Source organism: Apteryx mantelli, chromosome 4 (genome assembly GCF_036417845.1).
Source record: "Apteryx mantelli isolate bAptMan1 chromosome 4, bAptMan1.hap1, whole genome shotgun sequence".
Classification (NCBI taxonomy): Eukaryota; Metazoa; Chordata; class Aves; order Apterygiformes; family Apterygidae; genus Apteryx; species Apteryx mantelli.
Window position 1 is genome coordinate 54841057 of NC_089981.1, and position 17513 is coordinate 54858569.

Below are 17513 nucleotides of genomic sequence, written 5' to 3' on the forward strand. Positions count from 1 at the left end.
CTGAGTTGGTACTATTCACATACAGTCACAGACACAGCAACCTGAAATACTAATGGTAGAAAATAAAAAGGAATTTTGATTGTAATACCCTACGTTTCAAATAACTAAGCCTGCAAACTTAAACATTCTGGAGTACAAATTACAAGAAGTGGCAAGAAACAGATCAGTAGCAAAGGGGTTGTCCCTGGTAGATATATGCAAAGAGCTGTTGTGCCTTTGTGTTACACAAGAAGGATGTCTTTCAATATTTAAGACTATAGCAACATTTAACAAAGCAGCTAACGATTAAAGACAGCAAAATATTCACAAAACCCAAGTATTTGATAGTCTTTGCATGATGGCTTAAAGTGGACAGCATCCAGAATAATCCCTACTGCAGATCCCTGATCCATAGAGCTCTTCCCTTAATAGCAGATACTCCATCAAAGCTCCAGAAAATATCAAAGTCTCATTAGTATGCAAAATACATGGCACATCAGTGGAAAAATCTCAAGTCTCACTATTTCAAGCAGAAGTTGACATGACAGCTTACTACTGAGGAAAGAATCAGATCTTATTTTCATCCTCATGAAATTTCCTTTATCTCCTTCTGTCCAATTTCCATCTCATACCTCCTCCCTTGTGTCAGCTATGGCAGCTGGCAGTTGCTTTGCTAAGCCTACTTACCTCACTGAAGTGGCACAAAACACGGTGCTCTGGTGCATACATTTGGCCAACTGAGGGATCTGCCAACAGCTACTAAAAGCAGAGGGTAGGAACACATAGTTGAGAGCAGGGAGAAGTAGCCTCCTCCTTGGATGGCGGTGAACTGTCATGCTGGCTCACTTGCCTCACGAAAGTAAAGCTTCCAGCACTTCACTGTAACAAACACTCCTGTTCAGACAGTTTCATGGCTGCTTACCTCCTGCTGCTCCCCTAATGTTACATCTTAACAACCATGTAGCAATAGAGGGAGGTAGCTTAGCTGGGCTGATGGGGGGCAGGAAGTTTCTGTAAAATCACTTAACTGAACCAACTCACCTAATGAATCTGTGTATATGTAGGGAAGGAGGGGAACAGAAAGCAAGCAGAACTCGCTCTTTCTGTAAGCATTTTAGAAGCTTAAGTCCTGCTAAACTGTTTATTTTGTGCCATGATTTTGCTAGTTATGAGACTCAAACTTTAAGACAAACAAAAATCAGAGTGCCAGAATAGAATTATTTCTGACAAATATTTTCAGACTAATTTTTAACTGTCCTCAGTCTTGTGTATGACAATATAAGCTAAATTTGCAAGTCACTGTAGAAGAATGGTCACAGAGAAGGGACAAAAACAGTGGTTTTATTAAAACCAAGAGTATCCAGTGCTTTCAGCTCTTACATTTTGCCAACAAGCAATTTGTACATACAGAAAGCTAACGAACAGGTTCAAGTGTTTACTCTTAAATAATCTTACAACTGATGACAAACAGTTTTAATTCTGAGATGTAAACATTTGCTTGTGCAAATCAACTTTTAACACAGTATGGCTTTTTACATTTGTCTCTTGCAACATAATCAGTATCTAAAATCTGCTTCTGCACCACCTAGTTAACACCATTCTATTACTCTAAAAATAAGTTAAGACCAGCTTTTCATATTAAGATAAAACATTTTACTGCTGACAACTGAAGATACTTTGTACACATTGTAGAACATAAGTTGTCAGAGGAATTTAAGACTTGTTTTTCACTACTTGGATTAACTGCACATTTATTTTCCACATATTCTAAGTTTTCCAGTATGTGTACACATGGCAAGATATGATTCGTTTATCCTCTCAAAAAGGAAAATGTGCTCCCAGCTTACTCCAATAAAAATAAAAGTCATGGTCTCAAAAGAAGTAGAGCTGGTGTGAGGTCTAACTTAAATATCAAGGTAGGGCTAAAATACATTTAAAACTAGGAAGTAAATAAATTTAACACAGCAATACTCAGCATTAAGACATTTACTTTCAGATGTCTTTTTTCCTCAGAAGTTTAAAACAAAATCAACAACTTCAAATGGTACTTTGTCTAAATGCTGCAAAAATTGTTTTGGGACATGCAGCATGCTTTTTAGAAGGTATCGGACAGATTCTTAGCTATAATGCCAACATTCATAAAACCAGAGTTTTTAAAAATCAAATCCATTTAGATGAAAGACTAGCAACTACAAAAAGGCTTCAAAAAAACAACAAAAAAAACCAACATAAAACAGAGACATTGCAACTTGTGCAAGTCCATGACTTGTAATTAAAAAAAACCAAATAATTGGAGCTAAAAAAACAAAAAACCCACAAATTTAGTTTTTCCAGAGGTTAATGCAGTTCTAATTAGCCCATTTAGCCATCCTATTTAATCCTATAAGTCTACTGGTTTTGCAGTTGGTAGGAGTTTCACTTTAGATATTGGATTCTTTGGAGAGCCTCTATAACGAACCTTTTCTTTTCCCAGAGGATTTTTTGTGATGGCACATTTTTCTGGCACAGCACCTGGAATCTTTACACATGCATTTACTTTTAAACTAGATTTCACTGTTTCATGATTGGTTAGGTCTTCTAAAACAGACTTTGATGGATTAACAGTCACTTTCTGTTTGTGGATTTCAGCAGTTCTTACAGAAACATCAGGATTCTCTAATGGATTTAACCGTCTGCAACATGATTTGGACATTAAGTCTACCTGTTTATGAGATGTAGAAACTTGGTCGTGTGTACTTTCACTCTTGAGTGACAAAGCAGTGGAATTCTTTGAGAGCTTTTCTGTGCAGAAGGATAGTGCAGAATCATAGCTCAAAGATTTAACAAGTGGCGAACCAACATCACTAGCTTGGACTAGCTGACAGCTTGCAGATCATCTGTTAGCCTCCAATAAGGAATTCATTCTTCTTACAGATTGTCGAACAGGAGTACGTTGAAAGTTAAGAGGCGGTTTAGTTTTGCTTGCGGAACTTGGATCATTTAATGAAAGCTTGTTGAACCATTGTATGTGGTCAGAAACCTTTCCATGATCAGAAACAGTTGCTGTTTTAGTTAGAATTTTATCAGAATTTTCAGCTTGCAAGTACTGGTTGCCTAGTTCATTTCCTGATTTAGGTAGTCGTGAAATGGGAAGCTGTCCTGCCCCAAAAGAGTTAGCAGTATCTTCTTCCAAATCACAGCATTTTACCCTACAGTTTTCAGCTGTCTCAGTGTGTGTTAATTTTATTTCCTCTTTTTTCCCAAAGGAACCTAATTTGTTTAAGTCATCTTTCAATGAACTGTTCTGAAAAGTCAGCTCGTCTTCTCTGGCCATTACTTGAGACACAGTAAGTTCTATTACATTTTTCAGGTCTGGTTTCTGGACCTGAAGTTCAATCTCAATAGAACTTTGGAAGTTTTTCTCCAAAACTTTAATTTCATCTTTTTTTGATTTTTGTTTATCAATAGCATAAGATTGATTAAATTGGTGGAACAGCTGTCTGGATTCTGTATTTGCTAGACTTCCAGAACTTTCAGCTAACTTTTCTTTCTCTGGACTGAGCCCTGTGAGACAGAGAGTTTCACTTAATGTTTCTTCTGTAACATCTAAAAAGGAAGACTTTGTATCACTTATCACACTGTGAAGACTACTTCCAGATGCAGAAAAGGCTTTCTTAACTTTCAGTAATGTTTCTGTAGTTAAATTACTTTCTTTCTCACATAGCAAAAGCTTTAAGCTATTGTCTTGTTTGTTTACAGTTGTGGATCTGAATTCATCTGGAACAACTGGTGGCTTTCCAGCTATGAAAACAGATTCTGAAGAACCAGCTCCAGCTTCAGGGTGTCCTGGCAAACTTCCCTCATTGCTGCTGATCTCCTGAGAATCCGTAACGGCAGGACTATTCCATGACATTCGATAAACTACTTTATCATGACACTTTGGAGTTAACAAGTTTTCTTCTGACTTGCTCACATTCTTTGAACCTTAAAATAAATGTCACAGTATTTAAGAATAATGTTTTGTGATTAGAATATGGCTAATGAAATTAATAATCGTGATAGGCAAAAATCCTTGCTAAAAATAACCTAGTTATCTAAGCAGCACTGAGTTTTAAGGTACCATCATTACCTTAAGTTTCAGAGACATGAAAAAAAAAGTTACACTATTGAAAACTGAAATCATGCATCTTATCTTGCTAAACTAACAAGAGAACTACTAAGATACATAGATACTACAAACCTGTCCTTATTAGCTAAATGACTTTTTCCCAGGAGCCACTACTATTGTTCAACTAACTTTTGCCCTACTAGCTAGAAGCACCATTAATCCAATTGCTTTGATATCTTTTTGCAGTTACTTTGCTTCATGAAAGCAGAAGCTTTCCCCATTTAATATAACTTGTCAGATATTTACCTTTCTTAGGGAATTTTTCATTGTTATATGGGCTGAAGAGTACATCTCTTTTTGCACATTCAGCTCTGCTTTCCAAATCTTGTTGGCCTGCAAGACGCCTTCCAATATTTTCAGATCTATTACCAACTGCACATCCTGATACAATATTCTTGAAGGAATAAACAAAAGGTGTTACTCTTTATAAACTTGTAATTTAGAATCTCATTTACAAAATAAATGTTTTATGTGATGGAGCACCTGGGAAAGTTGGCCAGGAAAAGGCTATACAAGTCATAGCCATAGCAGCCTTTTCCTAGCCATCCCTTCATCTTCCCTGGATGCTCTGTAGACCTAGGTAGGGAACAGCCTACCTGCAGTAAGGCATACTTGCAACGCAGTGAATATAGTGATTGTGATGTATGCACATGCTCTAATACCTGACAGTTCCTGAATTTCTGACTTACTGCTCACAAGTTGAGCAGTTACTATTATGAAAGCAAGTCTAGAGATTCTCATACTAGGTAGCAGGTCCAGCTGTGATCCAGATCCAAAACTGATCTATTACCAAAATAAGTTCTTTCTGCCACTGACAAGCAGTTCCCAAGCCTTATGATTAAATTTGCACAGTGACAAGAAGAAAGCTATAGAAGCGGCATACTTACTATGTCTCTGTTGCTTTTCCCCAAACCAAACTTCAGGCGTAACGACCTACGAACCATTTCTTTTCGACTAATCTTTGGAGAAAAACAACCTGTTTTTCCTGATTCAGCCCTGGGGGGAAAAAGGGGAAGAAGTGACACACACACACACACACACAGGAGAGAAAAATAAAAACAAAAACCACAAACACACACACCCACACAACAGTGAAAACATCCTGACACTTACTTTGGTTCTTTCCTCTAGTTTGAAGTCTGCTACAGCCTTCAAGACAAGCTTTTTTAATAGGGACAGGAAGGTTTCTTTAAAGCTACCACACCAAACCTTAGAGTTAATTTGAGCTACTTTTTACCACATTGGAAAATCCAGTGTTTTTTAGACAACTGTAAAAAAAGTCAGTGTGTTTTAAACACCAAGAAAGGTCATTTTTAAAGAAAGAATGAGATTTTATGCATCATTAGTCAAGGGATAGAGAATTCTCTCTCCAATTTATCTTTAGTTTCTGTGAATTAAGGCAAATTACCTGTATAACTTTTTGCTTGCAGGTCTTTTAATTCTTCTGCTTCCTGTACTGGACAAATGATTTTCACTACCAGTTGAAGGAGACAGAGAGTTTTGAGATGACTCAAGGGACACAAAAGGACTTGCATCAAACTGAACTGTAGGAACAAAATTGTATAGAATCTCAAATTATGATTAGATTATAATTACAATTAAACGCTCTTCAAATCATGTTTTCAGATAAAGTCTTAGCAGTTAAAGCAGTGAAAAGAAGGTTTATGCAGAACAGATATTTTGCTTATTTTCTGGAGTGATGACTTGGAAATATTTTGACTTCCACTTCTATTTAATATTAAAATGAAGCTGTTGCTTGTAGCATCTATAGAAGCAATTGGATGCAATTAAATCAAATCAGGAAGATACTCTTAACAGATGCACAAGCATGCTAGTGATGTCACACTTTCAATTAAGCTTCTACTCCATCACCAAATCGGTTTTGCAAATTTAAGAACTTTATAAAGAAAAGTTAAATTCAATCTTGATATTATTTGCAATGTGTGGCATGTCCACTCTTTTACATAAATACTTAACCAGACCAATTAAAGCAACAACAATAAATGAAAGAGGCACTATTCTATTTCCTAACTTTTTATGAAACAGATGCATTACTATCATCTTTAGAAGATGCCATTGCTTCAATGTGTTTATCCCTAAAGGCAAGAATTTCATAATGAGCTTGAAATGATTTCATTAAAAATATATTAAAGAGAAAACTGGGCAGTTTTAAACCACTCTCCTGGGGCGGGGGGAACACTGATCTTTAGGAAGGACAAACATAATCAATCTAGAAATTTTCACTCTAAATTCAGTTGGCAGTATATTAAGGGAGCCAAACAAAAAGACGATTTGTGCAAAAGGCTGACAGTTAGAAGCACTCTGGTAGAATGAAGGGGTATCAGAGTAACAAAAGTTCAACAAAAAGAACAGGGAAAACCTTTTTCTATAGAATTTTGAGGTTATTTAGCATCCAGGGAGAACCAGAGGTGATCGGATTCAAGAAAGAACCTTTGTAATAGTAACATTTCATCCCACTTCATACAGAACTAAGACCAGTCATTCAAGTATTTAGGAAACAGAAGAATGCTGCAACATTTAAAAAGTTTAGAAACAAAGGCAGTCTTGATGGATTTGTGTGTAAAGACAGAAATATAAGTATACACTGGAGATAGACTGGAAGAAAAAAAAGGATGAGAGTATAACCTGAATATGTGGTACAAAGGGACTGAAAAGATCAAAGGACATCAGAATTGCAGATCTGAGATGGGTGATGGGTGTTCCCAAACATAAGAAAATAATTTTGCTTTTGGGTATTTCACATTTTCAGACATGACAGTCACCGATGAACATAAATCCAGAAGACTATTTACTCAGACAGGGTAAGCAGTATAAGGAACATTTAAGTGAAGTTAAGACTGCCCAACAAGAACAAAATATTATATGTTTAAATTAAAAACCAAGAGTAATCACTTCAAGCAGCAAGAAAAAGAATAAAAGCACTGTACCCGATGCTGGTGTTGAGCTGCTGCTAAAAATGCTACTTGGTAAGAACTCCAAAGCAAAACTATGCTTAAAAGATCGTCTTTTCTTGCTAGACAAGCTCTGGGAGCAATCAGTTGGAAGTTTACGTTTGGTACTTGGAGTAGGAACAACTGGAGTCACTGACGAAAGGACTGCAATTAAGAAAATTGCATTTGCAATAACAGCTTAAAAGGGTGAGAGTTTACTTGAATATAAACAGTTTAGTGTCCCTGTCTCCCCCCGCCCTGCCCCAAACAAGCAAAGAGTTATTGTAAAATCTTAACCAAAGTGCATGCATTTTTAAACACAAAGAGCAATCAATATAGCTTTTTGGGTCCCTCCCCCACACACCCCCAAGTTAGCATCCCAGAAAGGAAAATCCAAAACCACACACTTGTACAAGAAAATACAGCTATTAGAAAAAAGACACCAAGGACAGTCATCTTCTGCAAGTTTAAGCAACAGAAAAAGCAAAAGAATTTCAGTTTTTAGCAAATTCATTCTCAACAGGATAAAATGCTGTCTACTGCACTAAAGCCTTAGTGTGCATTAGCTAAAAAGCAGAAGCTTAGTTTCTAATCTTAGAACTGCTCAGCCCACTGCTGCAGTGATTGTAGCTGCTCCAAACAATAAAGTAAATGCAGTATCCTCAATAAAAAAAAATGTAACTATATTCAAAGTTTTAAACAATTTAAACAGAATCTTTTATCTTCAATTAACTTCTGAAGCTTCAAATTGTTTTTTGGAATATAGTCTACAAATCCAAAAGATACTGCATGGTCTCTGTTTAGTACGAATACACCAATACCTACCACTTCTGTCTTGCTGAGGTGTAGTGGAGGGTGTTCTGTTAGATTTAAATTTATTCAATGCTCCACTAACAAAATCTGAAATGCAAGACACCGAGCAATCAAATTTAATTACTAAATTAGTCTTGTTCTACTTTAAACTAAACTTTAACTTATATTCTTTCAGAAAGAAATAGAGCAATTTAGTTGAAATGGTTGTTTTATCTAAAGAAATCTCTATTGCAGATCTTCTAAACTTACCAGTTTTGTTAACCTTTCCACAACAACCAGAAAGTTATATATTCCTTAAAAAGCAAAATTCATACAAAGACAACAGAAGTTTCTTGTAGTGAGTTCTACTGGTTATTGTAAACTATACGCCTTCCGATATGTTGTAGGCAAACCTAAAAGATATCCATTGTAGACTTTCTCACAGGTGTTACTGGGCAGTCTTCTTGAAACTGGTAAAGTTTTAATACTTTAAAGTTAAACCCAAATCCAGGTATAAAACTTTGATCTTGTAAAGAAATATTGTACAACTTTTGTGAACTATGTTCTTTTTAATGAGAAAATGAAACCAGTAGAATATGCATAAAGTCTTACACACTTAAAAGCAGAAGAACAATAGAACTGCAGCATTTTCATTAAGCACTACTGCAACCTAAAGTTGTATTCCCTGTGTCTATAGCGGAGATTAGCTGAACTGAGGTATGTCTTGTATGGTCTAGTAAATAGCAGGTGTTTTTTCAAAACTTATCTTTGAAAATAGATAATACTGAGTAATACAGTTTTACTGTATCTGGAGAAACAGAAGCTGCATACTGCCAGAACCTGCTCCAGAGAATGAAAAAAAAATTCTAATTGCTTCTCCTTAGTTTTAACATTCACAAACATTTACCACTTTGCAACTCCAAGAGGATGTCCCTTCTTCAAGAAGTGGCAAGTATATTACAGAAAGAAGATACTCTGGCTAAATGTATATCATAATAAAGCATTAATTTCAGTTGCTGTCAAGTTTAATACTCCAAGCACATCAGCTAAGTAAATACTCAGTAAATAAGGAATACATACACGATCAGAGTTATAATTAGAGTCAGGTCAAGTGTACATACGGCAGAGTATTTCCAAAAGGAGAATGTAGAAGAATACAGAACACACTGTTCTATTGTCTATATTTGGCAAAAAACTTCTACTGAATATCCTACAAAAAGAAACAGATCCAGGCTATCAGACCACACCAATATCCAGTAAAGCCTCACAGTCTGTTTCTAGAACTGAGCAGCTCTGGTGCTTCTTTCTTACGCTTAACAGAAATATACTCCTAATATTTTAGTATTACCAGACATTTTCAATTCTTGCATTCTAAAGAAAAACGTAGTTATACATCTTGAAACTCAAAAGCTACAAGAGTTACATTTTTTTAAAGCACTAAACAAATCTCCTCAATGAAGTTCAGACAGTCTTTGCTGTATTCAACCATAAAAAACTTCTTATTCACCAAAGTTTAGAAACAATTAAACCTGGGCTTTTCAGAAATGAGCAACTTTATAAATCAGATGTAAATCTGTTGTTAGAAAGCTATGTTGTTTGAAAATAACAGACCAGTTAAAACTAAACCAAATCCTATAGGATGAGTTTAAGTCTCACTTAAACTAAACTGATTTATCTTATAAAAAGTTTACTAGCCTGCTTACTCAGAGCTTAGTAACAGTATTTCATATTATTTTTTATTTTATATATATAAAAATATAAATATTTATATATATATATAAAATCTCCACAAAACAGTGGTTGGAAAATAATTAGAAATTAATACTCCAGATTTACAAACACTTTTTTTTCCCCCCTCAAAGTTTTAACCTGCATACACGAAAAAGACATGCAAAGTCTACCGTGAATTTCCCTAGACTTTCTTACCCTGTATGCAGGGTATACAATTCTGACAAAGTTCTCATACTGTAAGCTCTTTAAGGATGTTGTGTGTAACACGTCATGTAGTTTGCACAAGAATACTGTGTCCAGTTGAGAGTTCATCTTCTGATTCAAAACAGTGCCATTTATATCCTTGCTATCTCACAATCTGACTTATCAAATTATGTAACCATTGAGCGTCCAAGTATAATTTTAAGACTACCAATAAAATTTTAAAAATATTTCATCTGTGTTCTGCAACAGGATTTGAATTTAGCTCACCAAAAATATGGAACATTAATCTCACTTTACATGCCTGGATGCCAACAAAACAGTTGTTTTGGCAGAAAACAGACATACTGAAATAAAGTCTGTAAATATATATTGATGTGATTACTTAAGTCTCATATAGTAGCTAACAAATTTCACAGAAGTCTATTCTGCTTAGGATCAGCATACCTAAAGTCTCAAAATTAGTCCATTTTAGTTGCTGAGGCTTTCAGCAAACATACCTACCCCCAACGCTTCGTTGTCTCCTCCTTTTACATTCACTGGGAGATTCACGTTCACTGTCTTCATGGCCCCTTAGTGAGGGAGAAGATTTGAGGGCATCAATACCTAACATTGCAGGAATCTTTTCCAAGATAAATTCTGGTACTTGCCCTGAATTAGTTGAGAAATATTTTTAAAGGTTTTTAAAGAGTTAGAAAAAACAGCTGTATACAAATATGTGCCACAATAAACTTCAATAAATATTTACCATCTTACCAATTTCTGCTGCATGATCAATAAGTGTTTGCACAACAGCAGCTTGCAAGCGAATTTTTTTTTCTGTATTGGCTGTCATCATTTCATTTTCACTTGAGTGCAAGAGGTTTGGAGCAAATATCACTGCCAGATTACTGCTATCCATTCTGTTTTCATTGGATCTTAACAAGAAAAATTTTTTTGTTTAAAACAAGTTATCAGGACAAACAGTGGAGAGAAAGAAAACTAATAACCCAAATGCAATTGGAAACAAAACCAAACCAAACCCTGGAGTCATTCACTTGAGTGCTCTTATATCAAGATCAATGAGTAGGTTTGCTATGCATCCCCAAACTAGGTAACTGCATGACTATGTGATTGAATCCAACAGGTTATAGATCCCCATCAGTTTTTAGGTATGCAAAATATCAGTTAGATGATGTTAGTTTCATCAGTCACTCCTTTTGCTTTCCAAAGAAAAACTAGAAATACAGCTATGAAAGAACAAGAATAAAAGTCCAGTCTTCAGCATAGTAAGGTTTTATAAGAAAACACTCTGGATTAATGAAGGGAAAGACTATGCTTGAATTCTAGTAAATGACTGCAAATTAGGAAGTTACCAAAAAAAAAAGTCACAGAAAGACAGTAGTGGCCTAAAAAGAAAAAGTTAAAGGAATTTATAGAGGTTCTTTTTGTTTGTTTCATTTACAAGTATCCCCTTTACATTACTTTACACTGACCTTAGGGACACAGTTCTCAGAAAGTTGAAAAAGTATCGCAAAGCTTCAATTGTTCTGTCCGCCATTAAACAAGAAAGCAGCACAGTGGCAGTTTTCTTCTCATTTCCTAGCTGCTGAGCTTTGAAAAGGCCTTCCTGCAGATGAGGTGGAAGGATGGGTTCTGGCAGCTCTCTAAAGAACTGTTTAAGAAGCCCTGCAACATCACATGGCAATGCAGCTGAGAGGCAGTTTTCACCTTGATCCAGTTTACTCTGAAATTGTTCATAAGAAACATAATTTGAAGTCTTCAACACACCAGCAGATTTATAAGTTTAGGCATTAATCCTCTAGCCCATATCAGAAGAGACCATCAAGTCTTCCCCATTTTTACTTTCAGTCTTGTCATGTTTTGCCTAACTACAGTATCTACAAAGAGACACAGATGATATTAATGGGCAACATATGTTTAATTTACAGGTTCTCCCATGTCCACATCTCTGTGGGAGAATACTGCTAAACAAATATCCGCACACTATCCAGTACGTATAACTGCTATCAAGTTTGTTTAGTCAAAAGTGTTTTCTCACAATCCAGACAGTTGAAAAATTGCCTGGGCCAGGGGAGAAATTGTTTGCCAGTTTCTGGATGAGATCCCCTCTCTCATTTCTAAAGCAGATAATGTTATATACTACTTCCAGTAATACAACTCAAATGCTACTGAAAAGAGTTCAAAAGCTAAAACATACAGATGATCAAATGAAATTCAGCTTATTTGATACACACACAAAATATTATATTATATATATATGAATGACTTTAGAGAATACCTTTAACGCTTTTAAGCGAACAAGAGATCCAGACTTCCTGAAGAGTCCTTCAGTATGAATATGTTCTTCTAAATATTCACAAGCATCAACAAGAAAGCTGAGGAAAGAATTACAACATACTTCACACATTCAGAATAAACTTCACATTCAGAATAAACTTCACTTTTCCTAGAAGAACAATCTCATGATAAATGCATAAAATTTTATATATAGGACAGTCTTCCCCAAAGACAGTCAGTAAAAAGAAACAGAACTGAATGATAGCTCTGGATCCAAATTCCCCACCTAACTTTTACTTTCCTCCTCCCTCAACTGAAACTATTTTTATATCTCCCATAAGCTTTACTAGGCCGAGAGTAAGTGTTTTCCTCCAACAGAAGTTCATTACTATACAAAGAGCAAAATAAGTGTAGATCTAAATATACAATGTTAATTTACCTTGGAATACTTCCATATTCTGGCACAAGTGACTGTGGTAATGCATGAAAAGATATTCCAAAGATTTTACCCTAAAATACAAAATTCAATTATTCAAAGGTCAGGAGTATTACCAACTACATATTACAGAAATGCACATAACCCACAAAGTAAAAACTGAAGCGTAATTAAGACAAAAAAAACAAAGTATTTCAGATAAGAAAGGTATGGGGCATTGTCAGAAGGACACTATCATCTTTTAATATCTGAGTCTACACTGATTCTAGTTAAAATTAACAGCCTGGATTACTATGAAAGAATAGAAAGTTATTCTGCAGTTTGTTTTGCATATCTTATATTATTCTACTTGGAGTCAGTTTTCCTACAAGGCCACAAAATTGGCAAGGATATTAACAGACTGTTCTGCAATCTTACCTTAACTTTCCAAATTGACAAAATTCCATTTTTCTTAAAAATTAAACCCAACCAATATTACACATTTGAATAACAACTTTGAAAAAATAAATAACTTTTTCTTCCATCTGATGCACTCAACACAGCTGTTTTAGGGAGGATTAATCTAAACAGAACAGTCTAAGGAAATGTTCTAAACTCTCACACTCATAGTTTGTATTTAAGAAAACTTTACAACCTTATAGCAAGACATAAGGGTCTTTGTGAGGTATTAGAAAACAAGCAGTTTCTTCAGTCATTACAACTGATGCTTGCCTACAGGTTTTTTTTTAAAGTTTGAGGTACCACACAGTTGTTTCATAGTTGGTATGTAGTTTCATAAGTGTCCACATTTCAACAAACCAACCTGTATTTTTAATACTTTGCCCCACCTCTTTTCTATTTAAATTTACTTAAAATCCAAGTCAGCTCCCCCCACTTCCCCCTTCCTCCCACCACCAAGACTGAGATCACTCCCGATTTGTATTTTTAGTATTGGAGATGAATGCAAACTCAGTCATTTATGCCTGAAATTCAAAGTGCTGATCACACTGAAAAAATAGTTAATCAATAACCAACCATTGTTAGGCTACCTTTGGCCTATCTAGCCTACAGAAAACAAGCATAACAGGATTGATATAGAAATGGAAGCAATACATATGCTTCTATTGCTTCATTCCAGGTTGCTACTAAAGGCACAGAAAGAATAGTAACTTCAAGATATAATGTTTCTCTGTATTTACAAGATGATGTTACTTCCAGTGGCCTGAAATTCAATACTTAAAATTCATACTTAATGCCTAAACTTACTTTACTGGGTTTTGACTGACAGACCAGAAGTCATGGTTTATTTTGATTTTTGAAATAAAATACTGTCTATTCCCTTAGAATAGAAATAGAATCCCACCCCCAATGTTATTCTCAACCTCTTCCCACCTCAGCTGGTGAGAAACAAGTCCCTGCTCAGTTGTTATTTAAAAATACATTTTGTGTAAGATTTAAACACTGTAGACAGCTAGTTAGACACTTATTATGATATACATACACACTCATAGTCCTTATTACTTTCTTCCCCCCTTCCCCCCCCCAGATCTAGATCCATACACTTGCTGTTGCCAATAGGGAGGAAAGTCATTCTAACTTTGTTTTTGTTCTCTCCTTTTCTGAACCCAGAGCATGTGTTTTTGCAACTCCTTCAGCTTATGTTGGCCAAGGGTTACTAGAACATTTCGTAATATCTTCTCAGCAATGGAAATGGTCTTACAGAAAGCTCATTCTAAGAGCACTAAGTTTTGTGCTATACCATTACACAGGGGTCTTTGGGTAGGACTTGACTGTGGCTCCTCCCATGCTTTATAAATTAAGTTCTGCTAGGAGATCACAATGTTTTGAATGGACTCCAATGCTGTATAAACTGGCATTAAGATACTTTAGAGTCCAGAGACAGAAAAATACACTTTTTTCTTCAATGAATTCAAAGTATTTTGGGATGTGTGTTTTGCGGGTTGTTTTTGCCATGTGCGGAAGAGCCACAACTCTGAGATTCTTCTTACCTTTCAAAACATATATTAGTGGTTCAAACAGACTCGAGTTTACCCTCCCTGTGCCAAGACTGGCAAGCTGCAAGCTCTCTCTCTCAAACAGCAGCAACATAACCACAGCACAGTACTCTGCTCAGACCACGAGGCCAACACAGCTTTTGGTCTGGGGCAGATTTTCATTCCTTAGAGCACAGGCAAAGCGAGGCAAGATCTGTCTGCACTACAGTATCCATAGTCATGTCTTATACCAAGAAACGGTGTAAATAAAGCCCTTCAAGCCAAAATCTAAGAAATCAAGGAGAATAAAAGACAAAGTTTTGAGAAACCACACAGCACCTATGTATTCTGACAAATAATACAATGACTAAGATTCCAATTTCACAGCGAGTAATATTAAACACCACAAAATCTTAAGAGCTCTTGCATAGACCAGAGACATACATTAGTAGCTTTGACACATATGTATTTGACAGAGCATATGAACTACATTAACAAAATCACTACTTAAGAAAAAAAGAAAAAGCAAACAAAATTTCTTTTTCACCATCTGATCTGTCTTGCAACACTCAGATCCCAAAAGAGAGGGCAAAATTCAGCATCGCTATAACGTTATCTTACTAAACCACCATATTTTGTGACGTGTGCAATATTTGTGATTTATTACCCCAACGACTGCCTGGAGCACTTGCTTGCTGAGGAAAGGGAAAAGCCTACTTCTGCCGTTACAGGTACTAAGCTGCCTCCCCACGAGAGTAGGCTATGCCTTCTCTTCACCCCACCGCCAGTGGCCAGCCCGAACAACAGCGTTACCGTAAGCGCACCGGTGCCTGAACGAGCGGCTGGGGGGAAGGAGCGCAGCCCCAGGCCCCCGGACTTCGCTCGCACAGCGGCAGCGCGCTCCACAGCCCGCCCTCGGCGGGCTCACGGTGAGCAGGAAGAGGGGGAAGGTCGAGGGCTGACCGCCGCCCTTACCTCTGCGGCCGCCGCTGCGGGCTGCTTCCCCGCCGCCCCTCGGCAACTCCCGCTCTTCACCTTGATGCCGTAAGCGGCACGGAGCTGCTGCAGCACCGCCAGCCGCACCAGGCTTCGCCTCTGCTCGGCCATCCCAGCTCCCGCCGCCCCCACGCCAGCCCCCGGCCTCCCACGGCCGCGGCCTCTCAGGCACGGCTCGGCACCATCACGACCTCCCCTCGCCTCCAGCCGCCCCGCCCGGCCCGGCCCGGCCCAGCCCGGCCCCACACTGCTGCCGCCGCCCGTTACTGCGTGACTCAAACGCAGCGCCAGCCCCGCCCTCGCCTCTGATTGGACCGCCGCCGTTTGAAATCAGGCCCCGGCCGCCCAGCCGCTGGGCGGGGTTGTCCCGCGCGCTGCCTGGCTCTGGGGCCTCGCAGCCCGTCCTGCGGCTGCGCTGGGCAGCAGGCGCTCCTGCGGCCTCGTCCGCTCCCGCGCTGCCCGCCCAAGAGGCCTCCCGGCGGCGCCGAGACGGGCGGGGAGCGCCGGGCGCTTGCGGGGGGACGCGGGGCTGTGCCGCGGGAGGGCGCTGCTGCTGGGGCCGGGGGGCGAGCGAGCCGCGCGGGGCGGTGTAGGGCCGGGCCGCGGCGGGGCTCCTGGCGCTACAGCAGAGTAAAGGCCGAGAGCTCCGGCTGCCTGGCGCCGCCCGAGGAGGCCTGCTCTTGCGTGAGGAAGCTCCCCCAATACGGCTTTCACCGGAGGCCTCCAGTTCTGTAGCGCCCTTTCTCGGGGGGGGTTGGACCGAAACCACCGACCAGCCGACATAGAACAAAAGAAGTAGCGAGAAAAAGGTTCCTCAAACAGTAAAAACGCTACGTTTCCCTCCCTTTGCCCCCAGAGAGCTTCAGGCCAATGTCTCCAAGTTTGTCCTGCTTTTAAATAAACTTCAATTTACAACGGCAAACTACAGTGGTTTTGTGAATAAACTGACTCCTCAGAGAAGGAATGACTACACGTTGTTACTCTGGCTTGATTATAATGGTGCTGTAAATTGGGCTAGAAGATTTAAAACAAGCATCTTCACATCTACCTTAATCCTTGATGCAGATTTCTCCTGTAAGATCATTGATCAGTCTCTGTGGACAAAAACAACTGCTGCAGAAATGTAGGTGGCAGTTTAGTCACTAGCACAAGGTTTGTTGTACATTCTGCATTTGGTTTCGTTTACTTAATCCTTACGCTGTTCGCGTACAACATCGTCCAGCAGCGTCACTTGGGGTTTTGTGCTATGTTCTTATTGTGAAGAACTGAAAATTTGTTTGAAGTTTCTATTCCAAAGGTAACTCTTCAAATATGAATAACAGTTACATTAATGAAATGCAATCTTTCTGTTTACAGTTTGAAATATGTGCTCTAAAAAAACCAAAAAAACTTTCCAGCTTTACTTTATACATATTATGGTACTGCTTGTAAAAAGGGTTTCATTTCATCACTAAGAGAATGAGAATATCACAAAGATAAGACATAGAATGATAATACCACATTTTGTGGTGCTCTGAACACCTACGAACACAAAACATGAGAATAAAACAAATCAAGAATAGCTAGAGTTTTGCCAAAATTGACTAATATACATGGGAAAAGTCATCAAAATATAAACAGAAAAAATCCTAGAAAATTATGCCAAAGACCTAGCAACAATAATAATCAGCAGAGAAGACATTAATTTTTTAAACACCAGAATTTTGATTATGAATGTCAAAATAACTGTCATTGAGCAAACCTCTAAATGTGGTTTTAGTGTAGCCTTATTATTGTATTAATAATATTGTAATAAGTATTATTATCTGCCCAGGCATTTGTATTATATGAAAACACCATGAAATTCTAAAACCTAAAATATCACTGAAAAGAAGTACAAGTGGTAGAAAACCTGCTCCTTTAAATTGTACATAATTTTAAGTGAAATATCATATCAAATGCAAAATAGTCTGATTTACTTTTAACTGGCCTGAGTAAAGGTTAGACAACTAAATAAACCATAAGATACAATTATATAACATAAATTA

The 17513-nt window shown here is 37.8% G+C and overlaps 1 protein-coding gene across 1 annotated transcript; it reads right to left on the minus strand.

The window, feature by feature from the left end:
* Positions 1 to 1299: 1299 nt before the first annotated feature.
* On the minus strand, positions 1300 to 15605 carry ARHGAP11A (Rho GTPase activating protein 11A). The gene is made up of 12 exons (XM_067296641.1): positions 15466 to 15605; positions 12521 to 12591; positions 12083 to 12179; positions 11277 to 11527; positions 10558 to 10718; positions 10306 to 10452; positions 7903 to 7977; positions 7075 to 7242; positions 5535 to 5670; positions 5014 to 5122; positions 4373 to 4520; positions 1300 to 3942 (listed from the first exon to the last, which is right to left on the minus strand). Exons 1-12 carry the CDS (start codon positions 15595 to 15597, stop codon positions 2852 to 2854), a joined length of 2586 nt encoding a protein of 861 aa, XP_067152742.1. The 5' UTR covers positions 15598 to 15605; the 3' UTR covers positions 1300 to 2851.
* Between the last annotated feature and the right edge of the window lie 1908 nt (positions 15606 to 17513).